This window comes from Rattus norvegicus, chromosome 7, assembly GCF_021556685.1.
Source record: "Rattus norvegicus strain SHRSP/BbbUtx chromosome 7, alternate assembly SHRSP_T2T, whole genome shotgun sequence".
In the NCBI taxonomy this organism is placed as follows: Eukaryota; Metazoa; Chordata; class Mammalia; order Rodentia; family Muridae; genus Rattus; species Rattus norvegicus.
The window spans coordinates 13,722,567-13,736,233 of record NC_141540.1 but is presented as its reverse complement, the minus strand read 5'-3'; the positions used below and the strand labels follow the sequence as shown (position 1 = coordinate 13,736,233).

The following is a 13,667-nucleotide window of genomic DNA, read 5'->3' as shown; positions in this document are numbered from 1 at the left end:
ACCCTGGTCAGGTCCTGACGAAGCACTCTGCTCCGGCCTCCTGGAGGAATTTAGGAGACTCACGGGCCCCTGGCCTGCCATCCAGTTTTCCTCTCCTCCTCCCTACCAATACCCCCATACCCCACACTCCCAGTGAAACCCCAAATCTAAGCACAACCGCCATCGGAGCCGCCCTCCCCTGCGCCTCCTTGGTTCACCCACCCTCTGCCCGCCCGCGAAGACCAGAGTCCTCCCTCCCTGGGTGCTCCAAGCCCCGGGCTTCTCCTTGCCCTCTACCCACCCCTGCGGAGCAGAACACTGGGTCCACCACAGACCGGAGATGTCCGCCCGACACTGGGTGTAGCTGAGCCTAGCACACATGGGTAACCAAAAGAGAAAGCTCTTCCTGGCAGTGCCCAGCGCCCTTGTCTCTGTGGCTGATTATGGGGGACAGTGCTTCACAGTTGGGAGAGTTCCCGGGTGGAGGGGATGGAAGCCGGGACCTTGGTGGCGGGGGCTCAGTGACAACAGGAAAGCACCATGCCACCCCACCCCCACCTCGCTCTGCGCTCTGCGCTCTGCGCTGAGCCTTTCCACCAAGCCCACCCAAAGTCTACTTGGGAAGGCAGATGAGTCCATACCAGGTGACAAAGAGTTAAGTCGGACCCGCCTAGCAACCCCAAACCGAGAAGCTTCTGCGACTAGACAGCAGCATCCATCATTTTGTGAGCACGGAGTTGGGTCCAGATGGAGTCCCGTCTGGGCCGCGCAGCTCGCTGAAGCCGCGAAGAGCCGCAGCATCTGACCCTCCCGCCCCAAGTCCCGTCCCCACGGGGAAGGGGACCCCGTGCAGACCAACTGAGGCCAGTGCACAGGGCTGGACCCAAAATAGGCCGGAAGCCGGCCTAGCCGCCAGGGTGCTAAAGGCTGGACCCAGGCTGCGGATGCAGGGAGCGTTGCTAGGAGACAAGGTGAGTGGGAGCGGATGACGCATGGTGTGGGCGGGGCCTTAGAGAGGACAGGAAGGGTCCGGAAGATAGCAGTGGCTTGTGCAAGGTCACTGCAGACCACAGGAAAGGCAATAATCACCGTGGCTCAAAGTAAGAGCCAGCCAGAGACCAGTGTTCCTCAGGAGGGGGATCGAAGCCCCCCCATCCCAGACTCCCCCACCCTATGTTCACTGACATTTTGAAAAAATGTTACATGATCATAACTTGCCAAGGAGACAGGAAAGACTTCTCCAAGAGACGTGTATGGCATATACGGGCATACATGGTGTGGTCCAGCTATGTGCTAGAATATTATACACCCATGAAGGACATTCTGACTGCTGCACCATGGCAGATGGCCCTTGAGGACACGATGCCCAGTGACATGGAGCACACTCCACAGGGTCTGAGTCAGACCTACAGACACACAAGTGGCAGGGACGGTGAGGGCCTGGGGCAGGGGAGGGGACGGAGTTAGTGTGGGACAGAGCCTCAGTTCTGGAGACAGAGGTGTCTCCAGACAGATGGTGCCGCTGTACTGTAAGGGAGTGAGTTCCATGCTGCCGAGAGCTGAGGCGGGGTAAAATGGTGACTTTTATGTCAGAGGCATTTCATTATATTTTTATAACAGAGTTGGGGGCAGGAGAATCCTCGAGTTCAAGGCCAGCCTGATCTATAGTCAGAAGCCCCGTGTCAAAACAAACCAAAAATTATGCAGGTCTAGGTTCTTCTTATTATAAAAAAAGAAAATTCAGAAACATGGAGGGGCTGCTAAAGTCTATTTGCCAGCGGCGCCTTAAAATATGCGTCTTAATGTGTGAGCGTGTGAATCAGAGGCCCACCCTTGAGCATGGGTCCTCTCATCACCTTGTGTGGGGAAGCCTCACCCTCTGGTCCTCCCTGCATCCTGCGTTTCACACTCAGTGAGTATGGGTGATGTCGATTCCTGCTTTTGTATGGCAGACATGACCTAAAGCTGTCTTCTCTCACCCTGTCCTTGGGTGCTTTGTAGACTATGACCAGGAGTCCTAGGCTAGCCTGGGCTACACAGTGAAACCCTGTCTCAAAACAAACAGAAAAGGAGGGTAGAGGACCAAGTGCAACTGGATGTCAAAGAGAGTGAGGAGAATCTTCCCGGGCAGGAGTCCCCCTAGCATGAGAAGTACCACGCAGAGCTAAATTTAAAGGTGTACTAATTGGGGCAGGCAGATTTGGCCGCGATGCAGGCTGGAACAAACTCCATGGTAACTGATATGGTTAGGTGTCCCCAGTGCCTTGACTGATGGCAGTGAGTCTCAGAGCCTCAGTTTCCCCATCTTCAAAGTGGGCACAAAAGGTGCTCCCTGCACAAGGAAGTAAAAGGTCCCTTGACATCTCTGAAGGTACTGGCTTTAAACATCTGTCGGGAGGACTGGACATGGTGGCACAACTGTCATCCCAGCACTCGGGATGCTGGGGGAGGAAGGAGCACAGAGAGCTTGAGGCTAGCATGGGCTAGGAGTGAAATTGTCTTAAAGCAAAGTGTTTGGGCACCTTATATTCCTTCTTTTGAGTCACCTAGCCCAGGTCATCCCAGGTTGCTGAGGCTGACCTTGGAGTCCTGATCCTCCACCCAAGTCTCCCCATTGCTGGGACGGTGCTGGGTGTAGAGCCCAGAGCTCCGTGCATACAAGGTGAGTGCTGTGCCCACTGTGCCCGGCCCCAGCCTCCTGTGCAATCATAAACATTCCCTAACACTTTCATATCCCACATCAAGTGACCAGAAGGGACAGGGCTATGGCCAGCAGTGGCAAACATCAGTAAGGACTTCCTTCCCAGCGGCAGGGTTCTTTGTCTTCATTTTGTGGTTTGACACATCCTTTTAGATAAATGTGGTGGCTTTACCAACAAAGATGGGTCCTTAGCATCTCTGGAGTGACAGCCACATGGGCCCAGTAAGGGGGAAACCACACCCCAGACACCTCACGAGCTCCTCGAAGACCAGAGTGCACAGAGACACTGTTCCTGGTGTTAGTTTTAGGAAATGTCCTCTGTACCCTGATCTTCCCATGCCCCTGCCTCAGCCGCTCCAAAGGCTTGGATTGCAGGGATGTGTCCTTCAACCCCTCGGGCCAGTGTCGTTCCAACACCCGCTTCTCAAGCTTCTTCTTTCCAACGGGCTCCCAGGTAGCCCAGGCTGGCCTTAAATTGACTATGTTGCTGAGGATGACTCCTGATCCTTCTGCTTCTACCTCTCCAGTGCTGAGATGACAGGCCTGTGACACCGGTGTGCCACCCACTGAGTCCCCGTCCCAGACCCCACTTTTGGATCTTTGTTAACTGTAGGCAAATAGTAGTAGTACATGTAGAACAAACTTGTGCACAAGGTGCACTGGTAAGACAACAGCAGGAGGTCTCACAGGCGAGCCAGGTCCAGTCAGACAGCAGCTGATCACTGCAGAACACTTGGGTCACTACTGTCCCCTGTAGTGGGGCATCTGCCCCTGCAGTGTGGGTGGTGGGCGCTGCGGTAGGCTGACTGCAGCAGGGAGGGAGGCTGTGACTCAGACACTGTCATCAGCAATAGGGGTAGTGAAAAGTGGAACTTCAGCCAGCCTTGCTCCAAGTCTCTGGGCCTCCCTGGCCAAGGATTCCTAAGTGGTACCTGCCTGGGGACTTATAGCTTCTGGTGTGGCTTCTCGGAGTGTCATGTCCACCGGGGCCAGGCACCTCTGTCCAAACTTGTGCTTAATTAATTAGTTAGGTTTTATTTGCTTTATTTTTTTTTTTTTTTTTTGAGGCAAGGTCTCACTAGGTAGCTCTCTATTGTAGCCCAGGCTAGGCTCCAGCTCACAGAGATCCTCCTGCCTCTGCTTCCCGAGTGCTGGGAGTGCTCCACAGCAGACTGGCTGATGTTTCTGAAAGTACAGACTGACCAGGCTGCAGCCTGCCTTGTTCGCCTCCCCAGACAGGGAGCTCTTTCCTACTCATAGCATCTGCGCGTGCCCGAGCCGTTCCAAGCTCCCAGCTTTCCCGGGGTGGGCAACGGAAGGCTAGGACTCAGCGGGGACCCGAGAGCACCCGGCACTCAGCAGCACCCCGCCCGGACGGAGTGGGAGGAGGAGCGGGAGGAGGTGGCAGCGCGGCCGTAGAGAGGCCGGCGCTAGGACCCGCAGGGGCTCCGAGCCGGTCCCCTCCATCCTTGCCCCAAAATGAGGAAGCCTTGCAAGTTGCTCGGAGTTGAGCCACCAGGGCGCTCGGCCGGCTGGCAGGGACCCTCCAGGGGTCGCGCCCTAAGCAGGTGAGCGCGTGTGCGTGGGTGGAAAGGGGACACCACTTCGAAACGGTCCTGGACCCAGGAGCGTCGGGTGCAACGGGCTGGTTTTTTTGTTTTATTTTGTTTTTCCTGGGTGCGGCGTGCGCGTCTCTGAGTGCGCGAGCCCCGGTGGTCACTGCAAAGCCCTTGTGCGCCTGAGGCACGCGCACAGGTGCACGGGTCTCGCTGGCGCCCGTGTGGCGCACACGGGGGTGGCTGGTGGCACCTGTGCCTGGATGCACGTGCGCCTCCGCCTGCGCGGCTGCCGTGCAAACCCCATTGAGCCCGAGGCCAGGAGCGCACCCCAACCTCCCGCCCTGCCCCCTGCCAGCCACCAGCCAGGGACCCAGGCAGCCACAGTCCTGCGGTGCCGCACTGGGATGGGGTGGGTCCTCTCAGATGTTTCTTTAGTGACCCGTGGTGACCTAAGGAGCCTGGAGCCTTACAGGAATCCGGCCTCTCCAGGCTCCGCTCAGGGTCAGATTTTCAAGAATGACCTTGAGTCACGGCCCCTGCCCACCGCCTCTGCCCACGGCCCAGGAAAGAGGAAGCCACAGGCCCAGCTCTTCCTCACACACGGCCCTGGCTTCCACTCGGGACACCAGAGCACTCCACTCCTACCTCAGTTTCCCTTCCCGAGCAAAGGCAGGGCGAGGTTCCCGAGTCTCCTGGCTGGCCTTTGGTGGCCGGGAGTCTAAGGATCTTCCTCGGGTAAAGATCACTTCCCTAAAGCCAAGGGCTGCAGAGGGGCTCCACACCTAAGCTATCCAAGCGGTGATCTGAGGGAGGCACTTTGCTTCCTGGCTGCTACCTCCGCCAGGCCAGGCCAGACCCTGAGGAAGGAACTGGACCTGGGGACACTCCCAGCATGAGACTGCCTCCCTTCACAGGTGAACCCTCAATTCTAAGGAGCTTGGCACCCCACGCCTGCTGCAGCTAAGATGCCAACGGTGAGTGTGGGGCCCTGAGTCACCGGACCTTTTGGGGAGAATAGGACATGCCCCCTACAGTCCCCAAGGACCCCGCCATACTGGCCTCTGTGGCTGTTTCCCTACGCCCTCCCTTCCTTCCCCAGACTTCCCTTTATCTTATTTGACTTCTGAGACAGGGTCTCAGTATGTAGGTGTGCTTGGGATTTGATGCGTAGCCCAGGCTAGTCTCAAACTCACAGAGGTCCACTTACCCCTGCCCTGTCATCCCCCAACCCACCCTGATTCTAGGATTACAAGTGTCCATCACCACGCCAGGCATCTTCCGTTAGTTTTTGAGACCAAGTCTCACTGTAGCCCAGGCTGTCCTTTAGCTGGTCTGGAACTCCTCCTGCCTGAGCCACTTGATAGCTTCCTACAGGCTTGTGTCTTCACTGTTCCCTTGTCCTGTCTTCTGTCCCCACCAGCCCCAGCTTTTTTTCAGGTCTCTCAGGTTTCCCACTTGTCCCGCAGTAGGTCCCTGACATCCCCCTATCCCCACCCCACCCCCCGCCTCTGTCTCCTTCCCAGCAACGCTGGGCCCCTGGGACTCAATGTATGACCAAGTGCGAGAACTCACGCCCCAAGCCCGGTGAGCTAGCCTTTCGAAAGGGTGACATGGTGACCATCTTGGAGGCCTGTGAGGTGAGAGGGGGGCTGGAGGGTAGGTGGTGTGCCTTAGGGGCGCCAGGGCAGACATCCACTGGCTCCTTCCCTCCACCTGTCCCCTTCCTGTGCAGGACAAGAGCTGGTACCGAGCCAAGCACCACAGCAGTGGGCAGGAAGGGCTGCTGGCGGCTGCTGCTCTGCGACAGAGGGAGGCCCTTTCCACAGACCCCAAGCTCAGCCTCATGCCGTGAGTGACACCCTGGGGGTGGCATGAAGGCCCCAGCCACCTTCCACGGTGGCCTCACACAGCACCCTCCCCACACATCCCCACAGATGGTTCCATGGCAAGATTTCCGGTCAGGAAGCCATACAGCAGCTGCAGCCACCCGAGGATGGGCTGTTCCTCGTGAGGGAATCGGCCCGTCACCCTGGTGACTATGTCCTGTGTGTCAGTTTCGGCCGTGATGTCATCCACTACCGTGTCTTGCATCGAGATGGGCACCTCACCATTGATGAGGCCGTGTGTTTCTGTAATCTGATGGACATGGTAGAGGTGACCTGTGGGGGAGGCTGGGGCGGGAGGGGTGGAAATGTGGATGGTGGGCCCCAGCAGCTGTCATTTCTGTCTTTAGAACTGGGGTCACCTCCCCAGGGCGCCCTCAGCTTCCATTCTAACACCCCACACTGTTGCCATGGGAACGTGCTCACCTTAGCCTGGCACTCAGGGGAGTCTGCCAACCTCATGGAGTTTGGGTTGGGGGTAGTGGAAATGGGATCTGAGAGCCAGAGGCTCATGGCCGCCGGCTTCCACAGCACTACACCAGGGACAAGGGCGCCATCTGCACCAAGCTGGTGAAGCCCAAGAGGAAACAGGGCGCAAAGTCCGCAGAGGAAGAGCTCGCCAAGGGTATGAGCACTGCTCCTGCGATGGGTAGCTTCTGCGTGCACACCAGGGAGACTCCCACCTCCCGGACTCCCACCCTCATGCCCCAGCCCTGGCTTGGTTAAGCCTTTGCACCTTGCAACCCTGTCACACTTTTCCAGTGGGGTCTGGAGTCCCAGAGACAAAAATCACAGTGGAGAGAGCTGTCTGTCGCGTTTGAATTTTCAGCGTGGGGGCAGGGTGGGGGCTAGAGGTCTTTGAGAGGGAGGGAAGGAGGGAAAAAGGGAGGGCTTTCAGAGACAACTGCAGGTCTGTGCAGAGTACAAGATTAGGGAGACTACAGCCCTGGAAGATTCTAGAACTTTTATTCTGTGTGGATCAGCAAGGGGAAAAAAGGTCCTCCCAGAGGCATGGAAGGCCACAAGGGCAGCCACACTTCTTGTCCCCAGAGGGAGGTCCTGGAGCCATGGCTCATGTCTAGGGGACCTAGGAGACCTAGGGGGATTGTACTCTGATGGAAGCCAGGGCAGCTCTGGCTTGCAGGATTTAAACGGTACCAGGAGTGGGGTGTCCTTCAGACAGCCTTAGTGCAGCTGCTGGGGCAGGCACATGCTCAGGTGTGCACAGCTGTGGGGATGGATGTCAGCTCTCCAAGTCTCACTGAATGCAAGCTGGGTGGGAAGGGTCAGGTGGTGCTCCTGTCTCCTTCTCTTTTTTTTTTTTCGGGACTGGGGACCGAACCCAGGACCTTGCGCTTCCTAGGCAAGCGCTCTACCACTGAGCCAAATCCCCAACCCCTCCTGTCTCCTTCTCAATGGCTCTCTTTGTCCCTGCAGCTGGCTGGCTGCTAGACCTGCAGCATCTGACTCTGGGAGCACAGATTGGAGAGGGAGAGTTTGGAGGTGAGAAGGGGACACAGCAGGCAGTGCTCAGAACTGACCCCTCAAGTGGACAGCACAGAACAGGTGTAGGGTATCTGGGAAGTAGTCATATCCTCACCTCCCAGGATCCTCTACACAGGAAACTTTCCAGGCCGCTGGGGCTTGGGTCAGAGGACAGTAAACTGCACTCGCCTCAGTTAAGTCAGCCCTGTCCACACTGCAGTTGGAAGTTATGCAAATATGAGCCTGTGGGCTCTTTCATGGGACAGAAATCTGGATTCTGACAGCCATTGTGTTTGCATGAATATTGTTTTCTCTCATTCGGGGCCTGGGAGATGGAACAAGGCCTCCTGAATGTATTTCCAATCCTCTGCCCAGGCCACGCCCCCATCCCCTCACTGGGGATTCCAGGCAGGGACATAGGGTCTGTTTCTCTGCCTTGCTGGTGGGTCCTGAGCTCTATCCCCTCCACAGCCGTCCTGCAGGGCGAGTACTTGGGACAGAAGGTGGCCGTGAAGAATATAAAGTGTGATGTGACAGCCCAGGCCTTCCTGGATGAGACGGCTGTGATGACGTGAGTGGCTGAGTGGGACAGGGTCCCCGGGCTGGGGTCCCAGCATGTACCCCACTTTATGTTCCCTCTGCACCCCTGTGCCCCCAGAAAGCTGCAGCACAGGAACCTAGTGCGACTCCTGGGTGTGATCCTGCACCACGGCCTGTACATTGTCATGGAACACGTGAGCAAGGTGTGCAAGGTGGCATGGGTGGGTGAGGAGGGGTGGCCCGACAGCCTGGAGACCCCCAAGTCCCTCCCCCCAAACAGGGCAACCTGGTGAACTTCCTGCGCACGCGGGGCCGTGCGCTTGTGAGCACCTCTCAGCTCCTGCAGTTTGCTCTGTAAGTGGCATTCCCTCCAGGAAGGTAGGCCCTGAAGTGGAAGGGGAAACCGAGGCCTGACTCCAGGGTGACCGGGCCTTGTCTGTCCCTAGTCACGTTGCTGAAGGCATGGAGTACCTGGAGAGCAAGAAGCTGGTACACAGGGACCTGGCTGCTCGAAACATCCTGGTCTCTGAGGACTTAGTGGCCAAGGTCAGTGACTTTGGCCTAGCAAAGGCAGAGCTTAGGAAGGGGCTGGACTCAAGTCGGCTGCCAGTCAAGTGGACAGCACCCGAGGCTCTCAAAAATGGGGTGAGTAGTCTTCCACTCTCTCTGGGGTTTTGGGATTCCTCAGAGGGCGCTTGGTATTCTGATTGTGCTGTGTGACCCTATGCGTATTCCCTGACCTCTCTGAGCTTCAAGGGAAAATGGTTGCCTCTCCAGTGAGCCCTGGGCCTACAACATTCCTCCTAGAGCTGCCCTTCAGCCTCAGTTCCCCCATCTCTGAAGCAGGCATGGGCTTAGCATGGAGGGAGAGTAGCCTGTGACTGTGTCCAGGGAGGCCACAGGGACTCTCCTCACCCTGACCTCTGCCCCAACAGAGGTTCTCCAGCAAGTCGGATGTCTGGAGTTTTGGGGTGCTACTGTGGGAAGTCTTCTCATATGGAAGAGCCCCATACCCCAAGATGGTGAGCAGCACCCCGGGGAGGGCAGCCTGTGCATCCCGTGTCACTGACTGCCCCCACCCATGCTACCCCCTACCCCCGTATCTACAGTCGCTAAAGGAGGTTTCAGAGGCTGTGGAGAAGGGTTACCGCATGGAGCCCCCCGACAGCTGCCCAGGCCCTGTGCACACCCTCATGGGCAGCTGCTGGGAGGCTGAGCCCTCGCGCAGACCACCGTTCCGCAAAATAGTGGAGAAGCTGGGTCGTGAGCTCCGCAGTGTGGGCGTCGCAGCCCCCGCCGGGGGACAGGAGGCTGAGGGCTCAGCTCCCACACGGAGCCAGGACCCCTGACCCCTGAACTGGAAAGCAAGAGGACACAGATGTAGGGTCACAGGGCCAGGGTGAGCCAGTGCACAGGCTCCGGAGCCCCTGGGATCCCCGTTACTGGGACACCCCATAAAGAGTGATTGGAAGGATTTTGTACAACTGTGTCTGATGCCTGTGTCCCCAACCTGCTGCCCTGAGAGATCGGAGACCTGCAGTCAGCTCCCCAAATTCTGCTGGCATGACCATATCCTGCCCACATGAACCTCAGAGCCAGCCTGATTGTTGGTGCCTGTGATGTCACCCAAAGTCCCTACCCACTCTGCCTGCATGGGCAGACTACAGGCCTGCCCCTTCCCCCAGCACCTACCTCACCAGCCTGTGGGGCATGGTGTCTGGGAAACGGCCAGGCTAGAGACCCACATGCCACCAGTCCTCAGGGCCCTGCCTGCCACATAGCTGTGCCGCCCACCTGCTGGGGAGGGGCCTGAGCCGCTCTGCCTGCTGATGGAGCGGTTATAGGGCCAGGGTGAGCCCTGTACATCCCAAGCAGTTACATCCCATCTCAGGATGTCCATGTCGCAGAAGGGACAGAGTGCAGGACAGCAAACCTCTTGCAGAGGGGACCCACACTTCCTGGTCAAGATGGTTTTCTTCCATGGAGGCCAAGACACCCAAGTAGAGCCAAGCTGGGAGTCGCAGCTGACAAGGACAGCTTTGAGGACATCAGTCTGGGTGTAGTCTACTCCAGCCCACGTACCACGCAGATTCACCCCAACACACCCAGCCACCCTCATCCATCTCGCCCACCCATTCGATCCTTAGCCAGACTCCAGGCCACGCCTCCAGCCACACGTCTCCACCCTTCCGCCTAGCCCTCCATCTTATCTCCTAACCTCCTACTCCGCTAGCCACCCATCCACACTCACTCACCCACCACGGACCCACCCACCAGCCCCCTCAGCACATGGGGCACAACTGGTGATCAGTGCTAATCTTCACGGAGATGCAAGGACCAGAGGAGAGCCTTGGAGTGTCCATGGCATGGGTTGAGGCTGCCATGTCAATAGTATGGCAAACTCTGACCCGAGGAGGAGGAAGAGGAGGAGGAAGAGGCACAGGTGGTCCAGCCTGTGCTAAGGCCCAGGCTAGGATGCAGCTGGGGCTGGGAGGCAGGTGAGGGAAATCAGGTGGCAGGCTCTACTCTAACTTTGACACATCCCGGGGAGCCCCACGCGCATTTGGAGTAAGATGGCCGCATACTTGGCCCCTGCCTGCTGGGCAGCATCGTGAAGGCTGGCGACAGAAGGGGGATTCACAAACTCCCGCTGGATGGATGGAGCCTCAGGTCCTTTCAGTGAGGCACAGAGGGTTGCCGGGACCACCCAGAGCCCTGGGAAGGGGTAGCTGTTACTTTCTGTGTAGGACCTCAGCAGCATGACCTCATCCATTCTCTCGATTCGGCCGACCCTGGGGAGGTGGGCAGAGCTCAGGCCACTTGCCCCAGTCAGGCTGGCTCTGGAGCAGATGGCAAAGACAGGGTCCAGCCTGGGGTCCAATGAGCAACCACATCGCAGCTGCCGGGAGAGGTGGTCCTGCCCAGCTCCCTTTAGTGAGCAGCGATGCCCAGCTGGCCCGGGGCTGACGCCAGCTCTACGCACAGGCACCACCGCCCTGAGGGCACAGAGCAGGTCAAGTCACAGCCTTGACCAGGCCAGGCCCAGCAGGCCCATCAGGACCTGGAGAGGAGGCCCTGGACAGGGCTCAGCTGCAGAGCAGAGGCTGGGGCCCAGGCTGGGGCCCTCACAGGTCTGACACACATCACATGGGCGTGACTGCCGCAGGTCCCTTTATTTTGCCCTTCATTTTCATCTTTGTTTATTTAGTGTGTGTAAGGCCTGCACATCACGGTGAGCGAATGAAGGACTCGGTTCTTCCCGTTCTGGCTGGCACCAGGCTGGCTCCTGGGAGGAAGTGCCCACACTCACATTACAGCTTCTTGTTCTTGCTCAGCCTGTTGTGACGCCAGATGTTCTGTTTGCGAAGCAGTCGCCAGTACTCTCGGGACTCCGGTTCTAGGTCCTCTAGCTTTTTGGGGGGACCCAGGTCCACCTGGAACAGCCTGGGGGTGAGAGTCAGGGCTGCATGACATCCTATAGCTCCAGGGTGTGGGTGGTATCCAGCTGGAGCTTTGAATTCTGCTCTGGTTCTCAGTGACAGAAACAGCCTGAGGGACCTGGACATCCCTGCCTTGCTTCCAGTCTGCCTCTCTGCCTCAGTCTCTGTTCCAACCACATAGGCCTCTTCTCTGCTCCCAAAGAATTGGCTCTGACCTGCCCCAGGACCTCTGCACAGGCCACACTTGCTATTCACTCGTCCCCGGATCCATGTGGCCTCCCGAGGAAACACTACCCAGTCTGCACCCCACTGCCCTGCCTCTCCCAATCTCCTGAGAATGGGGCCCCATCAGATCTGCCTGTTCAGATTGCTCTGGGAAGGGGGTGGGTATTTCTGTTGATGAGCAGCCCTGTGTTTCCCTGAACCAAGGGTCAGTCATAAACTTCAAGAAACAGAGCCCCTGCCCCTTCAGCGTTTGGGGACATATGGTTCTGTGCACTCTCTGGCATGCCCAGCAGGCCCCAGGGTAGGCATGCCCAGCAGGCCCCAGGGTAGGCATGCCCAGCAGGCCCCAGGGTAGGCATGCCCAGCAGGCCCCAGGGTAGGCATGCCCGGCAGGCCCCAGGGTAGGCATGCCAGGCAGGCCCCAGGGTAGGCATGCCCGGCAGGCCCCAGGGTAGGCATGCCCGGCAGGCCCCAGGGTAGGCATGCCCGGCAGGCCCCAGGGTAGGCATGCCCGGCAGGCCCCAGGGTAGGCATGCCCAGCAGGCCCCAGGGTAGGCATGCCCAGCAGGCCCCAGGGTAGGCATGCCCAGCAGGCCCCAGGGAGCTATCCTGGACTATCGTGTTCCTAGAGGCTGGTGTCAAGGTTCCGAGGCAGTGTGGCACACTCACCATGTCGGGTACTCAGAGTCTGGCTTCAGGGCCACCTCCTGGCCTTCCTTGTAGATGTTGACCCCCATGGCGTGTGTGGTGAGCTGAGAGGGGTCTGTGCACACCTCGGGGTCCTTCAGGGCCTCAGCGGCCACGCCACCCTTGCCACCCTTGCTGACTGCAAAGTAAGAGCACAGGTCAGTCCAGCCTGCCCAGCTCTGCCTTCCTTCAACACTCCTGTGTGGTCTCCTGGCTCCAGGGACCAACAACCCCAGCACCTCCATGCATAACGGGGTCCCTTGTTACAGCACAGACCTATCCCACCCATGTGCTCTGAAGGCCCAGTCTGTACCACACAACCCTCTTCCATTCAGTGATGCTGACATGGTGGCACATGCCTATCATCCCAGCATTCTGGAGTTGAGGTTGGAGAGTCATAAGACCCTGTCTCAAAAAACAAAACAACAACAAAACCTTGAGAGTAGAGAGATGGCTCAGTGACTCTAGGCCAACTTGGCATGGAACTGTGTTTACAAACATTTTTACTTATTTATTTTTGGAGAGAGCGTGTCACTATGTAGTCTCCTGGAACAACACCAAAAAAGAAAACATTAAAAGAAAAAAAAATTTTTTTGAGATGGGGTGGGTCTTCCTGGCAGGTCTGGAACTCACGGAAATCACCCTGACTCTCCCGGCCCAATGTTGGGATTAAAGGTGTGCGCAGGCTTTCGCGGCAAGCACTTTGCACATTGAACCAATATGTCCACCCACATTACTTCCTAAATTAAAATAATGACAATAACTTAGTTGATGTTGGTTGTTTGACGATTTACTCAAAGTTGGAGCGCGGAACCCAGTCTGGCCCCGCCCCATCCTGGCCCACAAGGGTTACACCTGCGCACTGAGCGCCGAGGCAAGAGCGAACGCCAGAGGCGTTCCGTTCCGCTCGGCCTTCGTGTCGCTGCGCCTGCGCAGCTAAACCTCGGAGCCCCACCTCCCCAGCAGCGCGCCCGCCGTACCCACGTTGCTTCCTTCGGAGCCTGCTCACCTGCCTTCTTGGCATATTCCCGGATAAATAATTCTCCAGGTCTCCCGGGGACCGGGAGCGCCCGGGGATGCCAGCGGGCCCACACCCGGGTTGCCCCGAGGAGACTGGCGGCCGCCATGACGCTCGCCGGCCGCTCACACGTGCATGCTTCCGTGTTAC

At 58.0% G+C, this 13,667-nt stretch overlaps 2 protein-coding genes across 8 annotated transcripts; one reads left to right on the top strand and one right to left on the bottom strand.

The window, feature by feature from the left end:
- Positions 1-678: 678 nt before the first annotated feature.
- On the top strand, positions 679-9,631 carry Matk (megakaryocyte-associated tyrosine kinase). Of its 7 annotated transcripts, none has more exon segments than NM_001437880.1 (13): positions 679-950; positions 5,154-5,213; positions 5,763-5,876; positions 5,972-6,087; positions 6,174-6,393; positions 6,654-6,747; positions 7,560-7,625; positions 8,079-8,178; positions 8,266-8,350; positions 8,428-8,501; positions 8,594-8,792; positions 9,083-9,169; positions 9,257-9,631. In NM_001437880.1, coding segments are annotated over 12 exon segments (1,404 nt in total). In that variant the 5' UTR covers positions 679-950; positions 5,154-5,204; the 3' UTR covers positions 9,497-9,631.
- A 1,665-nt stretch (positions 9,632-11,296) lies between these two features.
- Mrpl54 (mitochondrial ribosomal protein L54) lies at positions 11,297-13,667 on the bottom strand. The gene is given in 3 exon segments (NM_001106770.1): positions 11,297-11,591; positions 12,482-12,638; positions 13,509-13,667. Coding segments are annotated over 3 exon segments (408 nt in total). The 5' UTR covers positions 13,627-13,667; the 3' UTR covers positions 11,297-11,458.